Source organism: Mucor velutinosus, assembly GCF_035048745.1.
Source record: "Mucor velutinosus strain NIH1002 chromosome Unknown tig00000041, whole genome shotgun sequence".
Taxonomy (NCBI): domain Eukaryota; kingdom Fungi; phylum Mucoromycota; class Mucoromycetes; order Mucorales; family Mucoraceae; genus Mucor; species Mucor velutinosus.
In genome coordinates, this window is record NW_027041905.1 from 4,168,118 (window position 1) to 4,191,377 (window position 23,260).

General features: G+C 39.0%; 6 protein-coding genes across 6 annotated transcripts; 4 read left to right on the forward strand and 2 right to left on the reverse strand.

Annotated features, from left to right (window-relative positions):
- Nucleotides 1-1,063: 1,063 nt before the first annotated feature.
- ATC70_001571 (uncharacterized protein) lies at nt 1,064-1,324 on the forward strand (the record flags this gene model as incomplete). The annotated part of the gene is made up of 1 exon (XM_064820965.1): nt 1,064-1,324. One exon carries the CDS (start codon nt 1,064-1,066, stop codon nt 1,322-1,324), a length of 261 nt encoding a protein of 86 aa, XP_064684885.1.
- Nucleotides 1,325-8,409: 7,085 nt separating this feature from the next.
- ATC70_001572 (uncharacterized protein) lies at nt 8,410-10,123 on the forward strand (the record flags this gene model as incomplete). Its single annotated transcript, XM_064820966.1, has 3 exons — nt 8,410-8,497; nt 8,622-8,747; nt 8,802-10,123. The coding sequence occupies 3 exons, from the start codon at nt 8,410-8,412 to the stop codon at nt 10,121-10,123; spliced, it is 1,536 nt and encodes a 511-aa protein (XP_064684886.1).
- A 3,321-nt stretch (nt 10,124-13,444) lies between these two features.
- COX15_1 (Cytochrome c oxidase assembly protein cox15) lies at nt 13,445-17,167 on the reverse strand (the record flags this gene model as incomplete). Its single annotated transcript, XM_064820967.1, has 11 exons — nt 13,445-13,884; nt 13,939-14,011; nt 14,083-14,354; nt 14,415-14,728; nt 14,783-15,017; nt 15,068-16,064; nt 16,120-16,543; nt 16,605-16,737; nt 16,791-16,853; nt 16,921-17,016; nt 17,074-17,167. 11 exons carry the CDS (start codon nt 17,165-17,167, stop codon nt 13,445-13,447), a joined length of 3,141 nt encoding a protein of 1,046 aa, XP_064684887.1.
- A 796-nt stretch (nt 17,168-17,963) lies between these two features.
- On the forward strand, nt 17,964-19,421 carry ATC70_001574 (uncharacterized protein; the record flags this gene model as incomplete). The annotated part of the gene is made up of 2 exons (XM_064820968.1): nt 17,964-18,456; nt 18,514-19,421. The coding sequence occupies 2 exons, from the start codon at nt 17,964-17,966 to the stop codon at nt 19,419-19,421; spliced, it is 1,401 nt and encodes a 466-aa protein (XP_064684888.1).
- A 208-nt stretch (nt 19,422-19,629) lies between these two features.
- Nucleotides 19,630-21,302, reverse strand: ATC70_001575 (uncharacterized protein; the record flags this gene model as incomplete). The annotated part of the gene is made up of 4 exons (XM_064820969.1): nt 19,630-20,751; nt 20,824-20,891; nt 20,967-20,993; nt 21,071-21,302. The coding sequence occupies 4 exons, from the start codon at nt 21,300-21,302 to the stop codon at nt 19,630-19,632; spliced, it is 1,449 nt and encodes a 482-aa protein (XP_064684889.1).
- A 351-nt stretch (nt 21,303-21,653) lies between these two features.
- Nucleotides 21,654-22,445, forward strand: ATC70_001576 (uncharacterized protein; the record flags this gene model as incomplete). The annotated part of the gene is made up of 5 exons (XM_064820970.1): nt 21,654-21,688; nt 21,748-21,812; nt 21,876-21,982; nt 22,041-22,301; nt 22,356-22,445. 5 exons carry the CDS (start codon nt 21,654-21,656, stop codon nt 22,443-22,445), a joined length of 558 nt encoding a protein of 185 aa, XP_064684890.1.
- Nucleotides 22,446-23,260: the final 815 nt, after the last annotated feature.

Genomic DNA, 23,260 nt, shown 5'->3' on the forward strand with positions numbered 1-23,260 from the left:
ATAAATAACAAGCTTTGATAAGAAGGCGTTTGCTGCCTTTTCTCCTACCTACTTGTTTGATACGCAAGCAAATCAGGTCTATCTGTGGTAGAACAGACTTCTCTGCTTATACAACATGCTCTATATTTTTTTTTTCTATCTTACCTTGATCTTAGAACAAGATAATCTGATCGCAAAAGCTTAAATGGACATTGAGCAGACAAATGACTCAGGGCAATCTCCATCAAACGAATAAGAATTTACCAATACTACCTGAATTTGGAATTACACATTTGATGAACTTTATTTATTACGGAGACCTAGCACTGAGCTCGCAGACGTTCTCAAAATAAGTGAATATTGAGCATTTGTAAGCAGAGAAGGGAATAATATGTATGAAAGACGTAACATGAATAGATATTCAACACAGACTTACAAATCACTTTTCGCTTGAGCATTTAGTCATCCAAGAATTTTTTACATAAGTGATAATCGCATAATGTCTTAGCCGTTTGCCGCCGTGCTGATAGTTACTCTTTGCATTTGTACAGTGAAATTTGTTGCTAAACACTTGGATTTGCAAATTTCCGCATTTCAGACATGTAGCAATAGTAAACGTGGGTAAGTTCAGAGTCAATGTAAATAGATTATATACCTTTTGATTCACTTTTCCAGGCTTCTTCAGCGTAAAAGCTTGATCTGTTGAATGCGCGGATTATCAATCCACCAATGATTTCTAATTCTGAATAGTAAAATATTCCTAATTTGACTCCATGCTCCTAACTACACATGTAGAAATCAACCCGAAGAGCCACATTCTTGTGCTACAATCGGAATGGCTTTATAGTTTTTGCCTTTGTTTGCGACCCACAAGAATGATTTCACCACTGAGTAGCCTCCTCTTCTCGTTTGGTCCAATCGTATGCTAGATTTATCGGGAACGGATAACCGTTTAGACAGAAGATGGCCAAAAAGTTAAACTGTCAGAGTATAAATACTCCAGGTATTCAAATCGAATATTGAAACATCATTTTAAAAAAGCATTTAATCAACAACTACTACTACTACTCTAACAACAACAACAATGGGCTTCATGAAACATTTCTTCCACAAAGACTCTTCCAACGTCACTACACCTGCCTCCTCAAATGCTGCTACACCCATCACATCTCCTGCCAACTCTTTAAAGGATGTGGATGCCGCCATAAGCCCCATCGTTGACAGATATCACAACGATCCTATGCGCACAAGCAAGAAGCCTGATACTATTGGAAGCTTTTTCGATCCCATGGGTGGTCATGGTAGCTACTCTGTGAGTAAGGATGTTACCAATACTGGTGCCTAAATATCTGCATTGCATTCTTAATAATCTCTCAAATCATATATATATATACCAAACCTACTTTTTATATAATTTTACACATCATACTTTATACAATTTTTATTAATCATTACAAACACAATAAATGATTCTCAAATCACTACACTACTAAATCATGTTGCTCTTTTTTGATAAGCTTACTGCGAGATAAGCATGTGTGAGTTAAGTGACAATGTAGTGCTACTGATGATGTACAGCTACAATGTTCGCTACAGCTGCAATGTTCGCTCGCAAACTTGTTATCTGGGGGACACGGGATGTACAACGCAGTCTAGACGTAAAATTTTTATCGCTTTGACCAAGATCTACTGCCACGAGACGATGTAATTAATTTTGTTAATCATTTAGGCGAAGATAGCGATCAACCCTAGATTTCGTTTCTATATATAAATGTGCTAACTTTACGTATTCAGGGAAGTTCCAAAGCAACGACTATGGATATTGATTCCGAGGTACTCCTTATATGTATTTGATAAGTACAGAGAAGGCCATCTCATTGGAACCTCTTTAACATAATTTTTCAGTAGTCTATATTCGATTATAAACATTAGATTTTTGAGCGGTTGATTTGATAGAAAACAGAATGTAGCTGTATCGTTTACTCTTCTTTCGGCGACCCTTCGTCAGATGAGCTCGCCCTTGCCATTTTATTCTCCAGATTCTACAATATTAGTATCGCTCTTAATCCGTGTTTGACACTTATCTGCCAACTATTCTTTATCATTATTGTGTTTTGGAGAAATCCTTGTACAGACCACCAATGCTGCTGTTGTTCTCATGGTGCACCTCCTAGCATGGATAATTATTACAAAGGCTGGTCTATGTTTTCTTGTCAAGTGTGCCATATATTATTAATAATTGAGTTGCTTTGCGTCGAGACACTATTTAACCCAACTGAACAATAGATGCAGTAGGGTGGCCAATTTCGTATCGCACTTTGGCAATCGCATTCAAAATAGCATTTCATAATGGTTAAATTTATCAAACATACAAAAATAGACAACAGAGGCATTGAAAGCATTAAGGCTACACTATAAAATCTTTAGCGTTGCAACCCTTTCCTACTACTAGCTTCACAAACCTCATAATAGCAGAGGCATCACGGTTGCCACCAACCAGCAGCCAAAATTATTTTAAACCCAAATTCTATTTTCTGCTCCAGATTGGCCGAGCTTCTATCAGAATCGACTCAATTGATCTATTTTGTTATAATCGACTATATAAACTGTGATTGTCATCGCTTATTTCCTTAAGTGTCCCTGGTGGTAGGGCGAAGTGGTAGAAACTCCCGTATGCCAACGGGAGGATCCTGGTTCAAATCCTGGTGAACGCAAGTTGTTTGATTTTTTGAAGTAGTACTGATGTCCTCGTTTGGTGTTTTGTACTCTATCCATTATCTATATTTTGACGATTTCCGCAAGACTGTATTGGCTCTAGGTGTCGCACCTTATTAGTAGTAGATTTCTTTCCCAACTTAGTTCAAAAATATCTTATTCCCCTTCTTTGCAGACATTGGGTCCACCAACAGTCTTTTCTATCCCTCAGCATGACATTTAAAGGACTTTAAATAAAACCTGGAGCTCGACTCCCCTACAAAAAAAAAAATTATTTCCTTAAGTCAGTCTTCTTCTTCCCTCATCATGACATTTAGAGGACTTTAAATAAAAAATGGAGTACAACTCCCCTACAAAAAAAAAAAAAATTATTTCCTTAAGCTTTATTGGAGTGCTTTTCGAGGCGCATCTAATGATGCTACTTTTAAGAGGTGTTTTGAACAAGCTCATTGAGTAATGCTCTAAGAATATAAAAAGACATTTTTGGCAAAAAAGGTCAAGATTTTATATATGAAGGTGTCACAAACAAACTATCAGGGGGCTGCTTTGGATCGAGAGCAACATTTTGGTTCAATATATGCCATAGTAAAAGTGTTCATTTTTGACGTCAAAAACGCGGTCGTTTTATTTTCGATAAAAATGATGAGGTATTCCTCATGGTTTTTTGGTCGATTTTCGACGGTTCCAAAAAAGTTGAGCAAAGGTGTCAGAAAGTACGTGTTGGTCGAGAGCAATTGTTTGGCACTACTCTGGCGGCCTAGAACAGCTTATAACACGAGAAAACATGATTCAAAAGTGCCTGGATTTAGGCATATGTTTGAATAGTTTAGGAGAATCATATCATATCCTTTCAAAAATTTAGAGAATTGAGTACCATATAAGATGAATAAACCACTGGCAAAGCCGGTATTGGGGAGGAGGGTTTGAAGGAGGTGCTATGCCCATCCATTAAGAACATAACGTATCTAATTCAACATTCGGTAACATTGACCTATGAGGCGGGTTTACCGTAGCGAAGTGAAAGTGAAAAACCATGGCAACTAAGCATCTAACAACCCTATGTTTGGTAATATCAATCTTAATGAGGGGTTTACCGTAGCCAAGGGAAGATACATAACCATAATATTCAAGCAGCAAATTCGTTTTTTCATTTCTATTATTATCAAGCTTACCAACAACATAACGTATCAAATTTTGCATGAATTAGCTTTACCAAAATCAATATGCCTCCTACTCGAATTAGAAGTTGCACAGGCTGCAGAACTACCCTTTCAGTAAATTACAGATACCAAAGATGTGATTCATGCCGTGGAAATAGAAGCTTTAAAGCAAAACATAGCCAAATTTGACGGCTTTCAAGCTTTCATATCTTGACATGTAGACCTTTCTGAGCCACCGGAATGACGCCAAACAATTGTACTTGAGTAGTAGTAACTTCCTGACACCTTTACTCAACTTTTAGAGCCAAAAAAAAAAAAAAAAAAAAAAAAAACATGGCCAAAAATCGACCAAAACCCATGAGGGGTACCTCATGGTTTTCACCGAAAATCAAACGATCGCGTGTTTCACCTTGAAAATGAAGACTTTTACTATGGTGTATATTGAATCAAAATGTTTCTGTCGATCCAAAGCAACTTCTGAAACCACTTTTAAGAGGCTTTCATATGCAAAATATGACTATTTTCGCTAAAAACCTCATTTCAAATTTTACCAAATTGCTCAATAATTTTAATCAAAACACCTGTTACAATTAGTACCATTGGAAGCGCCTTGAAATGTACCCCAGGAATGTATTAGAAAGCATAGGGTGATCATCACACTTTACATAGTCGAATCTAGCAAAATAGATCAATAAAGTCGAAAATCCATCAAAATTGGCCAATCTGGAGTAGAACAAGAGTATGAGTTGAAATTAATTTTGGCGACTGGTGGGACCGGCTGGCAAACTCAATGCCCTTTTCGTCATGAAAGACAATACAATAGTAAAAGATGCTTTTGAAGCGCATGGAAAATAAGTGGCAAATTACATAGCACTATCGCTAGCTATGCTATTTTTCTTGTATTCTATATTTAGCAACGCCAGTCTGTCAAAATACTTGTTAGATCAACTTCTTTTCTTTCTGAGGCTTTGAAAGTGTCTGGGGACCATGAATTTATTGCGCTATGATGGGCCTTTTGACTCTGTAGGCGGCTTCCTGTCCTACACTTCCCTTTGATGGAAGCATACCTATGTTCAGGTGGCTCGCACTGCCGCAGACCTTTGACTCATATCGTAAAATTAATACTAATAGCTAAAATGTTAGAAGAAACTTGTTTGTTGATTGATAGCGATTTAATATAAAATCTCTAATCATATACAATATGAGCCATGCCTGGCAAATGCCTGGCAACTCATTTTTTATATTAGACTTGTAAAAGTGTCTAGGGGGTGAACATTTATAATGTTATGATAGCATTCTCCAAGGCGTCAAAGAAGATTTATTTTTGCAATCGCCAACAAGCATTAGCCCGCTTTATTAGCAGTGTATCTAATTAACAATTTCTTCATTTTGCCATTTCCTGCTTTTTTCATAATGGCATCCCAATGAATACATTGGTAAGTCGCAGGAAAACATGCAACTTTCCGTGAGTAAAATTGATCTTGCCCATCATTTTTCGATCATGCGCTCCTTTCAAGAGTCTGGTACATTGATCCAGACAAACAAACAATCGGGCCAAACCCATCAAATCAAATGCCATCAAAGATAAAACTAATTGCTACTGCTTCGGTTATTCAATCGTCTTAATTTGATCCCCTCCAAACAATAGAATATGGTTCTTTCCCGTGAAATGGTCAACTAGCATTGGATTGAATTAGCAGATAGGTAAATGCGGGGAAATTGTTTGGAATGTTCCATCCCAATAGATCTGCTTTCAAGTTTCAAATCAAAAGCGCGATGCGATTAATCTCAAAATGGCATGCTACAAGCGCATAAGAAATGAAAACTATGCTTTTGCAAGCATTTGCCTATCCTCACATTGGATTCTTATAGACGAATATGACAAGCTGTTTGTGCAAGGTGAAATGCACTATAACCTATATTGGTGATACAAGGGATTGCCCTCCCTTACAACTAATCACCACTGTAGCAGTTCCTCAAAATGGATATGCGCAATACGCAGCATATCAATAAAACCCATCGAAAGATTACTGGGCTCTCTGTATTCATTTTGCTTTCTATCCAGATCACTCATCAAAACTCAAATCATCCAATAATTTCTGCGGGTTACGCTTAAACATTGAGATCTGACTCACATGTGATTTTCTGCGCTGGAGCACGTTCAATATTCCTAATATGCTCATCTCTCAGGTGAATCTGCGGAAGGTAACGTTTGTTAATATAATTATAACGATTCATTGCGCACAGGTATAGAGCATATACTGTATATTGTTGATCCAGATAGGTGCAGCACTTCCGTGGAAAACATCACATTTAAGGCATTTATGCTCAGTCATCTTCAAATTTTCGCAATACATGAATGAATGAACTAGAAACTTGGCACTCTTGGTATATCCTCAGCAGTTTTTTATTCAGCATCTTGCCACAAATAAATAGATTAAGGTTTAACTACGAGTTTGTCCAGCAAGAAATGAAGCTAATGCAGGGATTCTCTTTGGAGTGACATTTGAGACTTGATTTCTTGATCTGTACGTATAAATGATGAGCGCAATTTGCAGTGATGTTGGCGCTTCAAAAGAACAAAAGTAGTGTAATGAAAGCTTGCGCATTTGAAAGTATTTTTTTTTCCATCATATTTTCATGTGTACTACCATGGAATCAGTTGTAGGTTTGCCTCTTTTCGTAAATATCACTTGTAAAGCCTTTTTTTTTCTTTGCCAACCTTCCTTTTTATTCCGAAATATCCATACAGCTCTTTGTGTGTGATCAATCAATAAAGGCGACCTTTGAGAAAAAGATACAAGCTGGTTGTGAAACATTTAATCGTTAGTAATATCATAAAGGGTCCTCTTTATTACAAGTTCCCTCTTAGTAATGTGTAACTAAATATAATAAATATAGGAAATAGAGAATTGGGTGTAACCCGCCTTATACCACTACCAATCAGTCCGTAATCTCGAATAGGTTTTCGAATTTCCTTTGTATTCTCTCCACAATTTAGAGATCCCCGCCTTCAATGCCCCGCCCATATTCGCACACACACTCACACGCTCTCATTATCCAGATACAACTCAAGCTCGCCCTATTTGTTGTTTGAAAGATACATAACGCAGCAATCACATCATGACCTATGAGCTAGAGTTATACCATTGGTAAAGCTGTAAAGACGGGAAAAAATCCCATCTATTGTACCCCTATGATCTCAATCCGAGACGGCTTGTCAAATGAACCCATCTGCCTCTCACTGCATGCTACATTGTTGATTTTGCATAAAATCAATAGTAAACATTACCGATCAGGACTCTACATGGGATAGTAACGAAGGTGCTATTTAGAGAGCATGGCAATTGTTCTCGAAGATGGTCTTTATAAATCTCTCAAGGGTCTTATGACATTTTCTTATTCAAAACAGAGTTGCAAACGACAAATCATCGCATAGCAAGTAACATGAGCAACGGTCTAAAATAAAAAGATACAGTTTTTCCCAACCAGAAATCACACACACTCAAACATATAAACACACGAGAAACAAATCACAATCAGCGTCTTTATTGATGTTACACTATTACAGATGAAAAGGAAAAACTAAATTTCAGTTCTATACCGTTTTTACAACATTACTTTTCAGGATATTTTCTTTTAGCTCTTTCTGTTAAAAATACAGAGAACAGATGCTGCTCTACTACTGAACGAGAGAGGGAGCGATGCGAACATTGCATGGTGATCAAGTTGAAATAAGACTTGATGGTATCTATGGGTTTTATCATTGATTGGGGTGAAATCAGACATTATTACAAATTCAAGCAAGGGTGATGCCTTCCCTGATTTATCCTCAAATGTAGAAGCAACTGACTAAACCTATAATCCTCGGGTCCCCTCTTCATGAGAATTTTTGGGAAGAAACGGAATGATTTTTTTTTGTGGAGGAATAAGAAACAAGTGGGGCTCTCTCAATAAGATCTCGAGTCAGCGCAACAGGGTCCTTTACGATGAGAGTCATTGATTGGTGGCCTGATGTTAGGGTGAAAAAGATCCTAAATGAGAAAATATGTGTATCGATACACTTGTAAATGTGATTTTCTTCATGTTGAATACTTTGCAAAATTTTGGTATGTACCATGTTAAGGCAGATCAGCTATCATTGCTAAGGAAAGTTTATTATTGTATACCCGTTAAACCCAGGTAAGTACTCCACATTATTTGAACAATGATGATAGGCATCCCCCACATTGTCGTTTGTTGAAAGAGATGCATGATCAGGATATCTGATTCGGTCGCTAAATTATTCAGTGCTTTCCCATTCATTTCTCCAGCTTTTGTACCTCTTGGATCCAGTTGCTAATTTTGGTCCACTCATGGTAGCACAGTTTACTATTTGATTTATTTCGCTTGAAATTTGTATAAAAGAACTCGCAATTTTCACAACTTCCTACATTTTTTCTTTTCATTATCGATCTAACAATCAAATCTTTCTCCTTTCTTTTCACACTTCATCTTCTTTACATCTTAATCCGAATACCAACTCTATACATTACTTGAACGATCATAATATCTAATGGGATATAGTTTACAACTCTACGTAGTCTGCGCTTTTGCAGCAATTGGTGGTTTCTGCTTCGGTTACGATTCAGGAATCATTTCTGGTACGTCTTTTGCTCCAAAACCATCGAGTCTTCAGTAGATGTTTGTGGATTTTCCAAATCCTCAAATATCTACTGAGCATTTGATGAAAATCTGATGAATCTCAATTGCTAACATACAAAACAGGTGTCTTGACCATGCCTACTTTTATTGGCAAAATGACTGGTGGTAGCACTTACCTTACTGCTATACAACAATCTGTCATTACCGGTCTCTTGTTGGCTGGTTGTTTCGTTGGTTCTCTCTTTGCTGGTAAGTTTCTGCAGATCAAACGTTAGAAGCATGAAGTCTAAATAAAAATGTTAGGTCAACTCTGTGAAAGACTTTCTCGTAAGTACACCATCATTGTTGCTTCTGGTGTCTTCTGTATCGGTGCTGCTGTCCAAACTGGTGCTACTGGCTATGACATGATCCTTGGTGGTCGTTTTGTTGCTGGTCTCGGTGTCGGTTCTCTTTCCATGTCTGTCCCTCTTTACTTGTCTGAACTTGCTCCCAAGGAAATCCGTGGTCGTCTTATCTCTCTCCAACAACTTACCATTACCATTGGTCTCATGGTTGCTTTCTGGGTCAATGTTGGTACTGAGAATTTGATTACCGATGCCGCCTGGAGAATTCCCCTTGGTATCCAAATTGCTCCTGCTGCTATCCTCTTTGTCGGTACCATCTTCCTTCCTTTCTCTCCCCGTTGGTTGATTAAGAAGGGCCGCAATGCTGAAGCTTTGTCTGTCCTCGCTAGACTCCACTCTAATGGTGATGAAACTGCTCCTCACGTTGTTGCTGAATACGAAGAAATCATTGCTCAAGTTGAACACGAACGTGCCGTCTCTGTTGATAGCTACCTCGAACTCTTCAAGGGTACTTTGCTCAGAAGACTCGTTTTGGGTATCCTCATTCAAGTCTTCCAACAATTCACCGGTATCAACTCTATCATGTACTATGCCCCTACCATCTTCCAACAAGCTGGTGTTCCCGGTCGTTCTGCTTCTTTGATTGCCTCTGGTGTTAACGGTGTTCTTAACGTCCTTTCCACCATCCCTGCTATTCTCTTCCTTGATCGTCTTGGTCGTCGTTTCGTCTTGATATCTGGTGCTCTTGTTATGGGTACTGCCATGTTGCTTTGTGGTATCGTTATGGGTGCTACTGGTCGTGTTTACAAGGATGACGAGTCTGGTCAAAACAAGGTTGACATGTCTGGAAACACCTCTGCCTCTTACTTCTGTATTGTCATGGTCTACTTCTTCGTTGCCGGTTTCGCCTACTCTTGGGGTCCTTGTGGTTGGGTCTACCCCGCTGAAATCTACCCTCTCTCCATTCGTGCCAAGGGTACTTCTCTCACCACTGCTGCTAACTGGCTCATGAACTTCATCATCTCTCTCTTCGTCCCTGTCATGCTTACTACCATCACCTGGGGTACTTACATTTTCTTTGGTTGTTGTTGTGTTGTCATGGCTACTTGTGTCTTCCTTTTCTACCCCGAAACCAAGGGTCGCTCTCTCGAAGAGATGGATGTCGTCTTCTCTGGCCGTATTCTTACTTTCAGAGATGTCAAGGAAGCTGACCGCAAGCTCAAGAGCCAACAAGCTGGTAAGACTGAGTCTTACGACGATGTCAAGGAAGAACAAGTCTAAATTAAATGTCTACAAGATTTGGTGAGGTATCAGTAAAAGAAAATGGGTTCGAAGACTGGCTTCTTCAATACATATCATCTAATTCACATTTTACTCTTTACTTTTAACACCCCCTCACCCATTCTATTCATATATATATACTTTTTATAATCTCGCAATTCTAAATCACAAAAACAAATAATACTTTACAAATTACCCTTTTTTATTATATATGAATAAAACATATACTACTAATGATTAAACAAATACATTATCTGCAAATTGGGTCTTTGGAGTGTGTTCATCCAGTAATTTGCATTAGCAAAGGCTTTTCTTGCTCTAAGTCATGTGAGAAAGCACCAGCAGGACGAGAGATACGATTAATCTGACCTTTAGAGGTAAAAAATCTGTAAACGTAAATGAGGCTTTATTTTATGTTTTCTGCTATCGAGCTAGAACCTTTCATGATTGACCTGTAACTGTGATTCTGAATCTTTATTGGCGCTTTACGTCTATATCAACGCGGACAGCCTGCATACAAGTAGGCAGTATACTAGCACTAGCCGATCAATCTCGCTACGCTCGATGACGGTATCGCCCTGCGGGCTATCGCCGAAGACATTTTAAATCAGATATAATAAAATTTCGATATATCAAGTAGATTTAAACAATCAATTATTAGTTAGTAAAAAAAGGACTATATCAAAAGCAGGAGAAGGAAGGGAAGTATCTTCCTCGGCACCCTTTTTGCCTATATATTGATGTCAAACGAAGCCTATTATTGAGACGATGTGAAAGAAAATTCAAGTTTTATGCAGCTTTTTACACCACAATCTCCATTTTCTGATAGTAGAATTGTCATGCCATTTGCTGCTGCTACTGCTGCTCTTAACATGGCGACATAGAGCTGGTCATAAGTAAATAAAGGACTTGTGTAAGATCTACGGCGACTTTTTTGAGATATTGTCATTGCAAAAGACACCTTTATGAGGCAAAGCTTCACAAAAAAGTATTAAGGCTAATCAATTGTGCTTTCAACTCCATTGTCCCCATTAATCAGCATCGCAATCATCATTGTCATCATCAGAAAGATATTTGGGTCAGCCAGCAGCAATGCCGCCGCCAAAAATCGATTCAAACTCAGATTATTTTTTTTTTCTGTTCAAGATTGGACAGATTTTGTCTTTTTTCGACTTCATTGAGCTATTTTGCTAGGTTCGACTATGTAAAGTGTGATGATCACCCTATGCTTTCTAATACATTCCTGGGGTACATTTCAAGGCGCTTCCAATGGTACTAATTGTAACAGGTGTTTTGATTAAAATTATTGAGCAACTTGGTAAATTTTGAAATGAGGTTTTTAGCGAAAATAGTCATATTTTGCATATGAAAGCCTCTTAAAAGTGGTTTCAGAAGTTGCTTTGAATCGACAGAAACATTTTGATTCAATATACACCATAGTAAAAGTCTTCATTTTTCAAGGTGAAAAACGCGATCGTTTGATTTTCGATGAAAACCATGAGGTACCCCTCATGGGTTTTGGTCGATTTTTGGCCATGTTTTTTTTTGGCTCTAAAAGTTGAGCAAAGGTGTCAGAAAGTTACTGCTACTCAAGTACAATTGTTTGGCGTCATTCCGGTGGCTCAGAAAGGTCTACATGTCAAGATATGAAAGCTTGAAAGCCGTCAAATTTGGCTATGTTTTGCTTTAAAGCTTCTATTTCCACGGCATGAATCACATCTTTGGTATCTTTAATTTACTGAAAGGGTAGTTCTGCAGCCTGTGCAACTTCTAATTCGAGTAGGAGGCATATTGATTTTGGTAAAGCTAATTCATGCAAAATTTGATACGTTATGTTGTTGGTAAGCTTGATAATAATAGAAATGAAAAAACGAATTTGCTGCTTGAGTATTATGGTTATGTATCTTCCCTTGGCTACGGTAAACCCCTCATTAAGATTGATATTACCAAACATAGGGTTGTTAGATGCTTAGTTGCCATGGTTTTTCACTTTCACTTCGCTACGGTAAACCCGCCTCATAGGTCAATGTTACCGAATGTTGAATTAGATACGTTATGTTCTTAATGGATGAGCATAGCACCTCCTTCAAACCCTCCTCCCCAATACCGGCTTTGCCAGTGGTTTATTCATCTTATATGGTACTCAATTCTCTAAATTTTTGAAAGGATATGATATGATTCTCCTAAACTATTCAAACATATGCCTAAATCCAGGCACTTTTGAATCATGTTTTCTCGTGTTATAAGCTGTTCTAGGCCGCCAGAGTAGTGCCAAACAATTGCTCTCGACCAACACGTACTTTCTGACACCTTTGCTCAACTTTTTTGGAACCGTCGAAAATCGACCAAAAAACCATGAGGAATACCTCATCATTTTTATCGAAAATAAAACGACCGCGTTTTTGACGTCAAAAATGAACACTTTTACTATGGCATATATTGAACCAAAATTTTTTTTGTATTTATATATTGAACCAAAATGTTGCTCTCGATCCAAAGCAGCCCCTGATAGTTTGTTTGTGACACCTTCATATATAAAATCTTGACCTTTTTTGCCAAAAATGTCTTTTTATATTCTTAGAGCATTACTCAATGAGCTTGTTCAAAACACCTCTTAAAAATAGCATCATTAGATGCGCCTCGAAAAGCACTCCAATAAAGCTTAAGGAAATAAGTGATGACAATCACAATTTATATAGTCGAATATAACAAAATAGATCAATTGAGTCGATTCTGATAGAAGTTCGGCCAATCTGGAGCAGAAAATAGAAATTGGGTTTGAATTGATTTAGGCCTACTGTTATAGTAAAAAAACGTGGTGCAAAGCATGCGTATCTTCAAGAAACCAAGAAACAGCATCCCCCAAAGGGTTTCCTGTTATAGGCTGACGAAGTCTTAAATCGCTAAACGCAGAAACTCCAAACACTCGGTTTCTAGTACTCAAAGACAAACGCACTACGGAATTGCCAATGGTGAGGATCTTTAACGGTAATAGTCAAGCAGTAAGTGACTGGAAGACAACACGACGAAGTCTCTCTTCTGATTAAAGCCTCACAACAAGCCCGTATTATGCAGCAAGAGACTATGCTTGATAGCAGGTTGGTGGTCAATGAGGAAGACAATAGGTGTTATACAAAAGCTAAGAACATTGTTAACATAATAAGGCTAATTGAGGGCTCTTGAAAACTGGTAACTGGCAATATAAATGGCGATTACCATGAGTAAGACTTCAAGATGTAATCGGATAAACACTCTTGAGAGAGGATGTATCTGAATAAAATATGTTACACTACAGCTTTATTCATATTCGCAACGTTTGGTCTAAATATTAGAGACTGTGTACCACTTGGAGCGACAATCAACTGCCTCTTTTCTTACAATTCTCTTTTTGTCATCCAAAGGTGTCTTCAGCTGTCTAATGACATAATTTACATGTGGAGCCAAAGCATCTTTAGCGATAAAAGCAGGGAATTGAGCTAAACATGTAAGTGCAGCAACACGAACACGAATCGAATTGTGCTTGTCTTCAAGCAATGCCAATAAGGAAGGTAAAATAGCTCTGATTTGTGGAGCCACCACATCAGCAGCTTCGGAAATGGCCAATTTGAAGGTCTCCAAGGTGGATACTTTAAGTGTAGCATCCGATAAAGCAAGAGATTGAATCAGCAGTGGTACAAGAGGAGATAATTCGTTCAAGAGGATTTGTTTGGGAACATTCTTCAATACATAGGACAGGGCAATCAAGTAATTTGGCTTGACATCTAATCAAATAGGAATGAATAAAGAGTGCTTTATACTGTGATGAGCCAACTTACCGTCCTCAGCAGATCGGAAACCATCTACCAGCTTTGGTAAGCAGAAACTAAAAAATCTCTGTTTGTATAAGATCTGTGAATCAAGTGATTAGTTAAAGGTTAGGGAGTGCAAATGGAAAAAGCTGATTTTGGCATGACTCTTACAGTAGTAGTAGCAAAAGTGTTCTTATTCAAAGCAAGCTCATCATCACCAATGAGGATATCAAAGCCCTGAGGAGCATCAGGAGCTGCCTTGTTTCCACACCACTCGATGACTCTGGTAGTCAATTCATAGCCTAAAGCATGAGTGCGAAAAACAAGCGCCTTTGTGATCCACAAGTAGACTTGTAAGGCATTCTTGCTATTTGTTGTTTGTTGTGTAATTGCATCATCCAGTACCAAGGTTGTAGCTTTGACATATTCAGTTAAAGCCGAATCTAAATAAAAAGAGGTTATTACACAGACACGATCAGCAACTCCCTGTGAAGCACACTTACTATCTTTCCATTTATTGATGATTGAACCAATAACTCTTGAGGCGCAAGCTACCTGAATAGGGTTAGTTGAGCCAAGTGCTAAAGTCACCCATTCATTCAGGTAGTCCTCTATGCTGGATGAAATAGGTAGCTCGACATCCTTTCTTAATGAACAGACAATGGCTGCAAAGAGCTGACAGGTACTTTGCTGCTTTTCAGTTGTATCGCTAGTAATGTTAAGGGGCTTGAATGATTGCGTGGATGAAATGGCAAACTCGGGTAACTGGCCATCAACAAACAACTTGAATGCTTTATCCAGAAACGATTTTTGCGCGCTAATAATAGGTTAGGATCCAGTGAGGAAAATGTAACACGCTCGTTAGATTTACCCGCTATCCACTTTTGAAAAGACGGTGATAATGATCAATGCAACCACCTCCATGATGCTAGGCCGTAAGAGGAGATTGTCGCTGGTATCAAGAGAGGCTTCCGCTGATTTGGTGATGAGATGAGGCACAATGATTTTGATATCTTTAGCAACATCATTGTGCTTTTCAGCAGACTTGGTTCTCAAGATATGAAGCACGGTCTCAATGATGGCATAAGCGTAATTTTCGTTTTGATCTGCTTTATAGATGAGGATCCTGCCCAATTCAAATCGAACTATGACTTACCATTGGCGCAGACTGTATCAAACTTCTTGGTCAACAAGGGCATAGCGTGTTGATACACAGATGGAACAGGTGATAATACTCTGAGGGCATATAGCACATGCATATAGCTGGTGCCACCGTCTGTTGTATCAGGGAGTCTGTCAATCAGTGAAGGAATAGTCATTTCATTTATGTATTTGCTGTTGATATGTGATGTGACACGAAGGGCCTCCAAAGCAGCAGATCGAAGTTCCTCGTCCTGTTCCTCCAGCAAGATCTTGTTGATAGACTGAACTGCGAGGCCAACTTCATTTGACTCCAAATATCCCTTTGATAGAATCATCAATTTCAGACCTGTCAAGCCTGATAAACGAAGCAGATTGTATTCATTGGAAGCAACTAGACAAGATTCAAAGATACCAAAGAACCGATCTTTATGCTGAACCAAGGGTGACACGACATCCTCGTCTAAATAGACATGATGGATGAGCAAATCAGCGTCTCTGAAATGGCCTTTTACCCAGTACAAACCTTTCATGTCCTCGGATGCTGATCCATAGAGAGTTTTGCAAGCTTCCAACAAGTCAATCATGATATCTACGTTTGCCTTCTTCAAGGTAGCTACATTTGTCTCGCGGTACTGCTTCAAAACCAAAGGAACAATATTGTCTACAATGTAATGACAAGCACTGTCTGAAGCTGATGCTACGGCTCTCAAAATTCGACCTGCCTGTTTGGAATCTTTCATATCAGGATCCTTTAAATTGGTGGCACATTCATCAAGCAAAGGCTTCAAGGCTTTCTCTGTTGGATCTTGTCCAGATGTGCTGCTGACTGAGGATGATCCCAAAGCATGGACGACAGCGCGAATGGCTTCGATAGCGGCGTCTTCCAAAGGTGCATCGATCGCATGGAACACCTCTAATTTCAGGCTGTTGAAAATGTCATTGATGCTAGGTAATAATGCCTCAGCTCCATAGACAGGGGCACAAGCCGCCAAAGTCTCCATAGAATCCCTCTACACACGTTGACTCAGTACATGCACTTTACAACTCATGGATACTCCATTTTACCTTTGCGCTACCAGACGTGGATGATAATTTCTCCAGGATCAAAGGCAAGGTGAACTTTGCAAATAGCGGTGTCGACGATATACATTCTCTCAAACTGATTTTGAGATCTTCTGCAGTAATTCCATAGGGATCATCTGGTGGGGGTTTGAATGTGATTGGGAAATAACAAAACGCTACTTCGAAAATGTCCTCCACATGAGCTGAAATGTCAAAATTGTACACAATGCTTGTCATGATTTGGAAAGCACTCATCAAATTTCTAGGATCCTTCTCGCCATCCAATTCTTGGGTGAATCCATACACAAACTCGTTGTTGATTGACTTTAATGCGCTGGCATGTCGATTGATCAAGTTCTCAAACACTTTGAAAGCTAGATGCCTGGTGCCTTGAGGAAATTGCTGCACTTGAACGTTCTGAACAACTCTGCAAAATGTACCTCTATCATTACCCTACCCTTCGTCTCTCGTATTGCCTATTCACTCACCTCTTTGATACAAATACTGCATTCTTTCCTGTAAAGTTGGAAAATGTGGTCAAAGCAACAAGACCATCCAAAAGGTTGTGAACACAAGTTTTATCGGATAATCTTTCACAGTAGAAATCGACAAGCACAGATACTATACAGCACGTTAAAAGCGAACAACTCTAGTATATTCGAACTGAATTCTACCTGCTGATTCATTAATGGCTTCTTGCTTGCAGTCTGTCAATGTGTTGGATAAAAGTCCAGTTGCTAGGGGGGGGGGGTTGATTATTAATACCAAATGTATAAGGCACCTATTCGCTTCATCATGTATCACCTTTGGCACGTACGAACTCATCGTCATTTATCAAGTACTCGCCGAGAGTTTGAATGAGACGCAAAAGATTATCTTGCACAGAACCTTCATTCACAACTATATAGAGCAGAAAATGTCAACACCTTGAAATTGGCTAACTAACGGATGGCATACTTGAAACAAGACGTTTGGAGGCTTCGATCGCTTCCGCAGATGCTGAATCTGTGGTTATCATGTAATTTGTCACTTCCTTTTCTAATGCACTCATTTTTGTGTGTGGCAATGTCAGAACAAGTGTAGAGGTGTTGAAAGTAAAGGTCTTTTGATCTAAAAATCTCAATACTGGGTTATCGATGAGCTGAAGTTTCCTATTAGACATCGCGGCATAGTCCTTCATAGTCACAGCGAACCTCTCCATCAATCAAAACAAGAGATCTTATTGTGCGTCATTTGAGGATTTTGCATAATTGATGGATTGCTTCATGACAGGCATCTTTGGGTTGCCATGGCAATGGATCAGGAGGCCGATATGGTTCAGTACCAACACCATGGAAACCGAGGAGATCTTCCCTAGAGATACAAAAGAAGGGGAGATGAGGGGCTCAACATCTGGACATTTGGACAATGTAGTTGTCAGTTTAAAAATAATGAAGATGATGGTAATACACTGTGTTTTTGTTTATTTTTAAGGAGATATCCATCCTCATCGAACTTGGTTCCCCCTGTTTCCTTGATGCTCTCCTTAATTTTGTTGTTATTTGACATGTTAAAAAAAAACTTGTATGAGATGATGATCACATGGTATTCAACTCAAAAGCACTCCTTGTTTTCCTCATCAAGGTTGTTGGCCACCCATTGATCCGATTTTTAAACAATTTGTGCACACGCACTTGTCACTCAATGATTCACTATATCAACCATCATTCTCCCTTAATCTTGAGTAACCCACAATGTGTTGTGTACAAACAAGAGACTAAAAAATCCTGTATAAAAAAATTGGATTGATCATTGATTTCGTCGACACAATATCTTTTTTCTTCTTCTCTTATTATATTACTATTAATATGGTTCCATACCATCATGGTACATCTCCTAATGACTTTCTGCTCAGTCTAAGTTCAGTGCGTGAAAGATGTTACAAAGTCCAAGAAGCTGCTGCTCGGAACCGCCTAAAGCATTTTGATATTGATCAATCAAAGTTGGATGAAATGGTTCAGTTCGTCATTCTCATCATCAAGAGAGATTACGATACTCCCTCGGATATCCCACTGTACAGTAGATGGCGTCATTTTGATATTGGTGGAAGACCTCGTCTTAATAACCTCCTACAAACTTGGGCAAGCCTGGGTCAAGATGCATTGGAGCAAACCAGAAAGCTGATTGATATCTTGGTCATTGCAGTGCTCATGGACATAAAGCCATGTCAGACTTGGACTTACACTGAGAAATCTACGGGTAGAGTTTTCAAGAGAAAAGATGGCATTGCGGTGGCTATCCTAGAGTTGTTTGTGAATGGCACATTTTCAAGTGATCCCACACAGCCTCATCGAGTTGACTGTAAGTAACTGACATTGACATGGCATTGTAGCTGTTCTAATCATGCATTATATATAGCTGAGGCGTTGGTCAATCTCTCTTCCAAAACGCTTCGTGATGGCCTCCAATTTACTGAAACAAACTCGTTTGTTGGTATCGATGAACGCCATGAGGTGCTGAGCAACCTTGGTATGGTGCTACAAAACCGTAAGGATTACTTTGGTAATAGTTTACAGAGACCTGGTAACTTGATGGGTAAGTTGGTATCATGCTTGTTTATTTGTATCATACCTAATCTTGCTTTGCCTCCTTACGAAAATCCAGATTATTTGCTTGATCATCCCACCACCATCAAGACCAAGAAGGGCCCTCTCATCAGCATTGAAACATTATGGCCTGTTGCCCTCGAAATGGGTGAAATCTGGGCATCTGAAGATAATGTTGGCGGAACCCCTGGTTTGGGTGATGTTTGGCCATGCCCTGCTATTTCCAATGATGATAGCAACCTTGTATCTTTCCATAAGCTCTCTCAATGGCTTGTCTACTCTATGATTGAACCTATGGAAAAGCTGCTCGGCGCTACTATTGAGGGCACTGACCTGTTAACACCGCTTCCCGATTACTGCAATGGTGGATTTCTTATAGATTTTGGCTTTCTCACCCTGAAACCCGCTGATTATGAACGTGGGATCAAGAACTATCATGCAAATTCTCTCTTACCTTATCAGCCCAAGGTGGAGGTTGCTCCGATGTTTGATATGTCGGACCCTGTGGTCGTTGAATGGCGTGCATTGACTGTAGCCTACCTCGATCTCATTGCTGAACGTGTTCGTCAATCATTTAGATTGAGCAAGAAGTTGCTTTCTTTGAGCCAACTTATTCAAGGCGGCACTTGGAGTGCTGGAAGAGAACTTGCCGAGATTTCAAGACCAAACACACATGAACCACCCATTGTCATCAAGATTGATAAAAGAGTCATATATTAGCTACACTTTCATTTAATTTTAATTTTACTAAAATGCATATAAAGCTATTTTTTAATTAAAAATTTGACATAAGTATGAGAGAGTTTGTTTGAGAGGGCGAGCGAGAGAGAGAGTGAGGGGGGGGGATTAAATGAAGATTTACATGAAAGAATGATATATAGTAGAAACAAGAAACAAAAGCAAAAATAGGTGAAAATAAATGGCATGATTAGACACGGTCCAAACACTTTACAAAAGCATCCACATCGTGATCAGTCAATGGATAGGTGCTCATGCTACATGAAGCCTTCTTTTTCAGTTCGTCACAGAGCAAGTCCAAGTTGAAATCAGGACATTGTTGCTTAATATCTTGATGCACTTGGTAAATGTATTTGCCTTCTTGTTGACCTTGCTTTAATTTGCTCAAAAGCATCTCCTTCTTATCGGCTGTGAGATTGAGGCGTCGACTTGCTGGTGTTTCAGGCAATCCAAATTGAGCAGCCATGTTCAATTGGTTGCTATTACCAAAACCAAAGAGGTCGTCAGTACCACCGAACAAGCCTGATAAATCTTCATTTGCAAACAAGAAATCGTCGTTCGCATTGTTTGTTGTAGGCACACGGTAGTTTGCAAATAAATCATCTTTACCATGGAAGAGATCTCCAGTAGGAAAGCTATTTGTTTGCTGAGTGTTGAAACCAGAGTTATCAGAAACAGCAAAGAAATCCAGGCTATTGTTCATTGGCGGTTGTTGTGCCTGTAGCAATGGCTGTTGCTGTTGATGTATTAAACCAAATTGCATAGGTTCAGCTGAAAATACAGAGTTGATGGGGGTGTCTGCACTGGTAGAGTCATCCTCATGTGTGTGGGAATTTGATAAAGGCGATTGCTCGGCAGATGAGCCTACATCTTCACCGCTGTAGCTATTGTTGCTACTCATACTACTGCCGCTAGTCGTAGTTTGGTACATGCTACTTTTATCAGATGAAGATCTGTGATTCATGTCAGTGATTGCAGTGGCCGTGCCGCTGCTGCTGCTGCTGTTGTTGTTGTTGTTGTTGTTGTTGTTGATATGAGCAAAGGCATTGGCTTGAGTAGAGTCATTGACAGGAAACTCAAATGTGAATTGAGCTCCCTTAAGAGCATAGTTCTCCTCCTGAAGCTTCTGTAACATCTCCTTAAGTTGTTCGTTTTCTTTAACGAGGTCTTCATCTTTGGTGGCATTCAATGCTTCCAGTTCTGCGATACGAGCTTGTAATTCTGCTACGTGCTTTTCTTTACGATCTCTGAATGCACGCTGAGCAGCTCTGTTTTGTGCTTTTCTCTTTTGTTTAGGATCAAGTGGGGCATCCTACGCCACATTTTGGAATATTGTGTATTAATATCACATCTGGTATATATATATTCATGTTACACTACTTACGGATATTTGAGTTTTATCAAGTGGTTTTCGGCCCGCACGTTTAGGTGCTATAGATGATGTTTCCTCGTCTGAAATGTATACATGGAAGAGGTAAGTAAATCATGAATCACTCAGATGCTAACCAAAAAAAAAAAAAATGTTACCTTTATCAAGCTCTCTCTTTATGTGAACTGAGAGAGAAAAAAAAAGCCATGAAATGTTAGCATTTGCATGTCGATCTTTGCTCTGTAAAGTAATCAACATTTACCATGAACTGAGCTACTCTCGGGGGATGAAGATGCTTCTTTATCGTCTTTACTTGCACTCTTCTTGCTAGATGTATCTGATTTCTTACTGCTCTTATCATTGCTGGTGCTGCTATTATCTACTTTGACTTGATGGCTAGCGATAGCAGCATTTAATAAATCGAGAGCGGAATCATTCAAGTTGAGTTGAAGGATCTCAGAAGGTGTCATGTTGGGATTGGAGGTCAAAGACATTTGTTTTGGTTGTTTTTATCAGAGAAAGAGAGAAAAAAGGAAAATGATTCCAATTTTTTCTATTCCCTTTTGCTGAATAATTCAAAAAAATTGGGTTTATCCAAGAGCGTCTCTCGTTGCTCGGAAGTGATGAATATAGCCAATGAATCCTCTGAATCAGAGTGTCTACAAGGCCACACAGTCACCGCCGTGGTAAGATGATAAGTCTTCAAGCATCTACAAATGGTTTGGTTTTACCCTTGCGCTGTCAGTAAAATCTGTTTTTTCTTAGAAATACACCACCCCCTCATTTAGTGCTTGAGCATCCTTTTTTTCTTTCTTTTTCTCTTACATTTCACTCATATACACAGAATGGTTAAGTTTTATCAGCATGTTTTCAATTATGAGTAAGTGTTGATCACCCACATGTACATTGCTGTTGCTCATTCAATCTGCTCAACATTAGTTACCAATGGCAAAATGTTACCCTAGCTTTCTGGTTGAGATACCCTAATCCATTTGCTTCACATGGTAGCTATTTTCTCATTATCTCATCATGCATATAATGTCTGACTTCATTTGTTGACTCATTAGTGCTCGCTGTGGATGTCTTGGATCGCTATGTTGATGAAAATGGCGTATTAAAGACAACGAGACTCGTATTGAAGAAGGGCAAGGCTCCCAAATGGTTTCCTGAGAATGTAAATATACAGCATCCATCATAAAGCAAAGCATAGCACCTAATCATTTCATCCATAGTTTCTCAAGAATTCAGAGACATTCATCATTGAAGAATCAGAAGTTAATCCAAAGAACAAGACCATGATTACTCGCACCAAGAACTTGAACCATGTTCGCATCATGCAAGTGGAAGAGACTCAAATCTTTAAGCAGCATGAACAAAACAAAGACTGGACAGCTTGCAAGACAGAGGCTCGCATTGTGTCAAAGTTTGGCTGGGGTATGACTGGTCGCATTGAGGGTTTCGGTCAAAGCACCTTCATTGCAAACGCAGCAAAGGTAAATGACTATAGCCATTTCATCTATATTCTGTTATTCATCCATGTCTTTTAGGCTCGCAAGGGAATGCAACACATTTTACAAATGATTCGTGAAAAGCAAGCTGGCAGAGTTCCGTTCCTTGCTCCCGCCGCTCAACAATAACCTTGATTGAATTTTCCCTGTTTCTATGCCACACATCAAAAAACACATCTTCCCGTCTTCCTCTCTTTCTCTCTCACAACGATACAAAAAGAAACCAAAACAAGCCCAATTCTTCTTAGGTTGATGGACCCTATTTGAATTCCCTGTACATATTGTCCTTCAACTTTATTCTTTCTCTACATAATGCCTCGTTTTATTTGTATAAAAAAAATAAAAAAATTATATGCCCACGATCGTTTTTTTTTTTTTCTCTGCAGAATAATCAAGGTACAAATTCACCCGATTGCCGAGTCTCAAACAAGCTTTAAACCCAAGTTGGGATGGAAAAAAAAAAGTAGCATGATAATTTATGAAATCTACTACAGAGAATTTGCTGGTTGATAAATTGACGTAAACAAACAAGAGCATATCAACGCATAAACAAAGTTACCGTCTAGAGTGCTTGATGCGGACCCTCCTTTATAGTGCTTATTGCATTGAACATTGGCATCTCTTCTTTTAGTTACTGGTTCCTAACATTGAGCGACCGTAAAACCGAATTTGGGTGGTGTATTCATTTCGGTGGACATGGATACAGATATTCATTGTATGCCAGTGCTTTTGTGATGCATTGCAAGGACAAGTGTAATTCAACATCGAATGGCTTAGATGATTCTGAGTGTTAGCGATAGCAACATACTATTACCAGACGGGTAAATTCAATATGGAAATGTATTTGAGATTGATCTTCAGAGCTGTGCTCAATGTAAAGGTTTGCGTGTTGGTCATCATTGCATATCTGTCAATGATACTACCAAGCCATATCACTATATATA